The sequence below is a fragment of the Micropterus salmoides genome, unplaced genomic scaffold (genome assembly GCF_014851395.1).
Source record: "Micropterus salmoides isolate LMB-PRFRI ecotype aquatic unplaced genomic scaffold, ASM1485139v1 Ms_hic_scaffold_704, whole genome shotgun sequence".
Classification (NCBI taxonomy): domain Eukaryota; kingdom Metazoa; phylum Chordata; class Actinopteri; order Centrarchiformes; family Centrarchidae; genus Micropterus; species Micropterus salmoides.
In genome coordinates this window covers 1-7,155 of record NW_024044465.1, presented here as the reverse complement: position 1 = coordinate 7,155, position 7,155 = coordinate 1, and the positions used below count along the sequence as shown (strand labels likewise).

Below are 7,155 nucleotides of genomic sequence, written 5' to 3'. Positions count from 1 at the left end.
AAGTGGCAGCTAACAAGTGAGCTCACTAGCCAGTGCTAGCTCTATGGCTAATGACGATGAAGAAATGTGTGATAACATGTTATGACGTATGGTAGAAGTAATGCATCAGTAACTGTGATGGGGTTGGGGGGCTTTCAGGGAGGAACGAGCAGGAAACATCTAGTTGTTATGCTACCTGTACATGTTAGCTTTCCAGTAGTAGTACAGTTAGCTAACTGGCTAAACTATACTAACAGATGCATTTCACAGCAGAATGTGAAAAACATCCTGACATGCTAATGTGCTTCAAGATTTTGAAGGGAACAAGAGCATCTTTGACTAGTAGCAGTGTGGCATATGCATTTACTGTTTACTGTATTTTTCAGCTGACATTTTGTTTAGAGGCTGCTCGCCACCGGACGGGGAAAAGTTTAGTTACATCTATTACTGCTGCTGATAATTTTTGCTGTTTGGGTTCCTCTTTTCTGCACTGCTTTATTTGTTGAGGTGATTCTGAAAATAAAGTGGCTAGCTGTGTATAGCGTAGCATCCCAGCATGACTTTGTAAAGCAAAAACTTCCAGTTGCCAAAAGTTTTTCGAATGTCGTGCAAAAGACATTTTCAGCAAGAGTTAACAGATTATATTGTCCACTGAAATTTAATAACTTATGTTATAGTCTTATTAAGTAAATAGTTGTATGCAGCGGCCTTGATGATTTGATGTATTTGATTGAATCTCGTAGCAGCTTCTTCGTTGTCTGACCACTTGCATTTAACAGAACCATTTATACTGGATAAAAAAATACTACATTTTTAGTTTTGACTGAAATGATAAAATCAGAATCATTATTTTAAGTTTCATGACTATTTTCTTTAACTTACATGACAGCTCTCACATAATTGACCCTTCGCTAAGCCACGCCCCGAATATGCAGCTGGCCAATCACAGCACAGTATAGGTTTTGCTCTAACTGAGCGCCGACACTTTCATGGCTGCGCTTTGTTCACTCTAATGCAAAAAGAGTCGTTTTCTAGCAAACGCTGTTCCTGTTACAGCAGCTACCCAGAGAAGTACGATTTATTCTCTTTCCTCTTTCCTAAAACAAATTCCGAAAAATGTCGGCTGTGGCTTTTTCTTAATGTAATGTTAGTTGGCTAATGCTAACGTTACCTAACTTACTACTGAAACTAACGCTAACGTTTGAGCAAAACACTTAACCCATCGTTGCTCCAGAGGCGTACGAACTCTGACATATATAGTAATTGTAAGTTGCTTTGGATAAAAGCGTCAGCTAAAAGAATAAATGTACTGTATATAACCCTACTGACTAAATCTAGTTTTACTCATAAATTTGAGTTTTAATTTGTACATTTACCACTTTTATCTCAGAGAATTTCCAAGGTTTTTAGTCGTAAATTTGTGAGGTTATTTTACTTATAAATTTGAGATTAAATGTGAGTTTTACCTCAGATATACTTTATCTTCTAAATATACCACTTTAATCTCAAAGAATATATAAGTTTTACTTGTAAATTTGCCACTTAGAACTCTTTTTGATAAAAAATTTGAGTTTTTGACTCAGAAATTTACCACATTATTCTCAGACTATCAAGAGATTTTATTTTGTAAATTTGCAAGTTTTTTAAATGTAAATTAGTTTTTTTACTCGTAAATTTGTTAAGTTTTATTCTGTAAATTTACCACTTTTAAGAATATAGAATAACCACTTTACTATTAGACTATCAGCGATTTTATTTTGTAAATCTGAGTTTTTTTACTTGTAAATTTACAAGAATTTGTGCATATACTGATACATTTATAAATATTTATTCTTACATTTCTGGGCTTTTTACTATAAATTTGTAATTGTTTCAAATTTTTTACATTTGTAAATTAATGGCTACCACTTTTTATAAATGAGTTTATTTTACACATTGTTGAAAAAAAGTTTTTGAATATCAATATTTTGTAAATTTGTGTTTTTTAATCGTAAATAATTTTTTTACTATGAAATACGTTACTTTTATCTCGTAAATTTACCACTCTAATCTCAGAATTTGTACATTAGTTTTTACTCGAATTAAATTTTTTTGCTTTATCTTGTTAATTTGCCACTTTAATTGCAGAGAACATCACATTCAGTCAGTTCTTAACTCGTAAAATTGAGTTTTATCGCGTAAATTTAAACTTTAATCTCAGAATTGTTTTTTTACATAAATTTGAGATTTTTTACTCCTAAATTTACCGCTTTAATCTCAGAATGTCAGGTTTTTTAATTGTAAATTTTTAAAAAACTTTTTTAATTTATTTTAAGCACTGCTTAATTGTTGGAGATTCTGGTGTTGAATGTCATGGTTTGCTCAACACAATTTACGCAAAGGTTGACAGATTATGATACTATACTATATGATCCACTGAAATTTTCTATCTTTATACTATAGTTTTATTCACTGCAGTGATTTGTTTACAACATACATCACTGATTCAGTATAATTAACATTGGTTATGGTCATATTAGTAATAAAAGCAGAACAGGTATGTCACCATATTAATCCAGTAATTGTTAACGAGAGTTATTTTTTTTGAAAAGCCACACAAACCTTGTCTGGGGCATGAAGAAACTCTCAACCTTATTGGCTGATCTGACCCTTTTGATGTACTGTCAAATAACCTCAAATCACACGTTTAATTTAACTTGTGTACATTACATTTCACAATTGTATAACTTCTCCTCTTGTTTACATCATTTACATCATCTACAGTTTATCACAATGTTGATTTCTGGTGGTTGGCACTTTAATTAGACCTTCATCAGTTCTTAAAACATCCCGTAAGGTGTTGAAGAGTGGTCATCATCATGATCATCATCAGCGACTGATTGATGACGATTTTCTACGAAGTTTCTACTTTGCTGTGAGTCTCTGTTGAATGTTTTTGTATCGCAGCAGCTCCTGGTCTGAAACAGACGGCTTGAAGTTTTCTAATGCTGCCGAGAAATCCTCAACGGAGACGAGTACAGGCGAGTCCTCCGAGTCCAGACCTGAGAGAAAGACCGATAAAGTGTGAATGTAGACAGACGAGCCTCGACTGCACATCTGGGCTGAACCAGGTCCACTTATTTTCAATTTACTTGTAAATTTTTTAGTTTTATCCTGTTAATTTACCACTTTACTCTCAGAAAATATAAGAGTTTTTATTTAAAATTGTGTGCTTTAATCCCAGAATATCAGAGATTTTATTTTGTAAATTTGTGAATTTTTTACTTGTAAATTCACCACTCTAACGTCAGAATATAATTTTTTACTCGTAAATTCACCACTCTAACCTCAGAATATAATTTTTTACTCGTAAATTTACCACTCTTACGTCAGAATATAATTTTCTACTCGTAAATTTACCACTCTTACGTCAGAATATAATTTTCTACTCGTAAATTTACCACTCTAACGTCAGAATATAATTTTTTACTCATAAATTTACCACTCTAACCTCAGAATATAATTTTTTTACTGGTAAATTTACCACTCTAACCTCAGAATATAATTTTTTTACTGGTAAATTCACCACTCTAACCTCAGAATATAATTTTTCACTCGTAAATTTACCACTCTAACCTCAGAATATAATTTTTTACTCGTAAATTTACCACTCTAACATCAGAATATAATTTTTTACTCGTAAATTTACCACTCTAACATCAGAATATAATTTTTTACTCGTAAATTCACCACTCTAAACTCAGAATATAATTTTTTACTCGTAAATTCACCACTCTAACGTCAGAATATAATTTTTTACTTGTAAACTTACCACTGTAATTTTTTTCTTGTAAATCTTGCAGGTCCACTTTTTACCATCACATCTTTAACCCCACAAATGTTTTCTGTTTCTAGGGTAAAAAACAGCTGTTTTAAAGGGTTTTTTTTCCAACAATGTTGCCGTGTTCACAAATCTTATTATTTCTTATAGAAACGACGGACGTTCGGTTACCACCAATAAAACACTGACCCAAATCTTAAACAAATAACACATTGTGTATGTAAATATTACACCCCGTTTCTTTATCTCTCCTAAATTAAAAAACATATGACATTAAATAAGGTAAGTCGAGTCAGTTTAGAGACTTTGCTACAATAAATTACTTAAGAAATCATCAAGTTAAACTAATGTCATGATTTACTATAATTATGCAACAAGTGTTTTTATCTCTGTGGATTAAAGAATCTGGAAACTGTCCACAGAATAATCTCATGTATGTGCATCATCTTTGTGGCGTCCGGTCTGATAAAAGCTGACAACACGAAGAGAAGTGACGGCTGAAGATTTAATATGCATTTTCTTATAACATTACTGACGCTAATTATTATTATTATGTCAAGTAGGTGATGACTAATAAAGCAGAATGTTTCAAAAACATTAACTGTGACACGACAGACGTCAACCAAGATCAAATACAAAGTCTAAAAAAGGCCTCATAGATTTAAACCATTATATCTGGCACTTTGATTTAACGGTTTGGTGAGTTTATGAGCGAGTGCGCTGTGTAATAGAGGCACTGTTGGAGCTCTACAGTCGTTTGAACCCTGTTCACCTGTTGCAACAACAAAAATAAGAAGTGTGATCGTCTCTGTAGTTTTTGTGGTTGAAAATTTCAACTTTAAATCCGCTTCTTTTTTGTGTTTTCTCACCGTCGTCAATGAGGGCGATCTTCCTCTTGATGGCGGCCGTCATGGCGTCCGAACAGAGAGCGTACAGGTCGGCGCCGGTCATGTGAGCGGGGCAACGATCCACCACATCATGCAGGTCCACAGCAGAGTCCAGCTGGAACCTGGAGGGATTGAAGGCATCCAGTTTCAGACACAACACCATTAAGACTAATCACACGTGGAGCCCAGTTATTATGTTACTTTTCATTCATTATCTTTGGTCCCAGGATTCAGATCTTGGGTGCATAAATTCTTTTTTAAAAAAACCGAATCATCTCTCAGGACTTCATGAAGTTTTTTTCCTGATCCAGACCAACTGTTCGTGTGCTGTGGTCCGGTAGAGACCGCGCTGTTCTTACTTTCTGAGGATGGCCTGCAGAACCTGCAGCTGAGAGACCCGGTCCTCGTTGATCCCAACATAGACCAGCTTATCAAACCTGGAGGGGACACGAGAGACGCCGACATCATGCGTTTTATTTTAAGACAAAAACCTGACCGGTGTTTATAATGCACGAGTTTCCAGACTTTCAAGGTCAAATTTGATTCAATATGACGGATGATAGATGGGATGCAGTCGGCGTTGCAGTCTTTATATAGTTCTGCTATTTTTAATTTGAACTGCAAGTCTGCATTTCTTATTTTACTCATCTGTACATTTTTAACAATTCTTCATTCTATCTAGTTCAATTTCTGCTTGTTGAATTCTGATGTACAGTAAATGGAAACGAGCAGAAAGAATAAAAGATATCTAAAGACAAGTTGAGCTTCAGGTGAGTCTGAGTCGACAGCGTCACAGCAGACACAGGTGTGTGACCTCTGACCTGCCGGGCCTCAGCAGCGATTGGTCCAGCAGGTCGGGACGGTTTGTGGCTCCGATCACAAAAACGCCGACGGACGAGTGCAGAGTGTCGAGCTCGGCCAGCAGCTGGGACACGACTCTGCACAGGGACATTCAATCAAACTTTATTGAAACACGTTGCAGGGGGCTTCACAATAAAAGACAAAGAAAATACAAAAAGCAACAAAAACACAAGATAATGTTCCATAAAAGACTAATTAAAGTAAATAAAGTAATTAAGATATAAACTACTAAATGATGTGGAAAGCGCGTCATGCAGAGAGTGAGCCGGTAAACACTCACCTGTCCATCACCCCTCCAGAGTCTCCAGTGCGCCCCCTGCTGGGAGCCAGAGAGTCCAGCTCATCGAAGAAGACGACGCAGGGAGCTGCCGAGCGCGCTCTGCAGAACACTGAACACAGCATCAGTCTACAGTCTCACAAACATCTGGTCAATCAAGTCTCTGTGACCATCACAGGTCGTAAAGCGCCGAGCGCTTCGCTCAACTGAGATTTTATTTGCAGACAATACAAGTTGTCTCAAGATAAATAAACTCTCACTCACAAACTAATTAAATTTAATTTGGGCCCAACTCAGTAAACACTTATATTAAATTTATATTGTGTTGTACGTTTAATTGGTTTTTATTGTTTGTTGTGACGTCCTGCTGGGGACTAGGGATCCAACGATTACAGATTTTGTTGGTCAGTAAAAATAATCACGGTTTCACGATTGTTACGCATTAATTAATTTAATAACACTAGTAATGATTATTAATGTAAGAGGAATATTAACTTAATTTATCTCCCAGGGGAAATTATATTAAAGGAGGGGAATAAACTGAATTGCTGTCATCAGCATCACACGTATGTTTTAGTGAAAATGAGAACGTCTCTCTTGCGGTGTTAATAACTGAAATGCAGTTAACTGGAAGTCTTCAGTCCTGAACGTTTATAAGCTCCTGATGTTTTGTTAGTGTTTTACACCAACACAGACAGGAGGAGGCGACAGCTCGATTTAACGTTAAATGTTCAGTGACTGAAGGTCTGCAGTCCATAAAAACTTAAAACCATAAAAGCTCGCCGTGCGCTGAGCTCGCCGTGCGCTGCTTAACGCAGCAACAAACCGCCCGAGCGCGGCACAAGCTATTGAAAATAACGGGCCTCATAGCGCAGCGGTGCTGTCGTCTGAAAGGCAACACCTGCTTTGTTTGTTTACGCTGCACCGGAAGTTCGACTCTCACCTCGACTGTACGCTATTAAACTCCGTTATTATGTATGACCTTTACTTGGGCGCCGCGTGCAAAGCTGGGCGCTGCATCAAGTTTAATGCAGGTATTCGCTCCTTTAGCAGGAACCTTTTAACAGCAAGCTTTTAACTGTGATGTTTTAAAGCAAGATTAATAGTGAAATCCTGTAATCGCTGCGTCCCTGCCGGGGACAAGAGATGGGAAATAGACTTTGGGCTAATTCTGGCATATTTACATTGCTGAAACAACATATTACTAAAAACAATGCACTTCGTGAAAAGTTGGTGCATGAAGCTGAACTACAGTAAAGAAGGAAACAGATTTTTATTTTGAAAGTCTTCAAGCCAGCCATAAACTCCTGTTACATTCTGAGGCTTTTATT

The 7,155-nt window shown here is 36.3% G+C and overlaps 1 protein-coding gene across 1 annotated transcript; it reads right to left on the bottom strand.

The window, feature by feature from the left end:
- Positions 1–2,647: 2,647 nt before the first annotated feature.
- LOC119892819 (peroxisome assembly factor 2-like) lies at positions 2,648–7,070 on the bottom strand. Its single transcript, XM_038704831.1, has 5 exons — positions 5,828–7,070; positions 5,508–5,624; positions 5,046–5,123; positions 4,669–4,808; positions 2,648–3,020 (listed from the first exon to the last, which is right to left on the bottom strand). The coding sequence occupies exons 1-5, from the start codon at positions 5,947–5,949 to the stop codon at positions 2,884–2,886; spliced, it is 594 nt and encodes a 197-aa protein (XP_038560759.1). The 5' UTR covers positions 5,950–7,070; the 3' UTR covers positions 2,648–2,883.
- Positions 7,071–7,155: the final 85 nt, after the last annotated feature.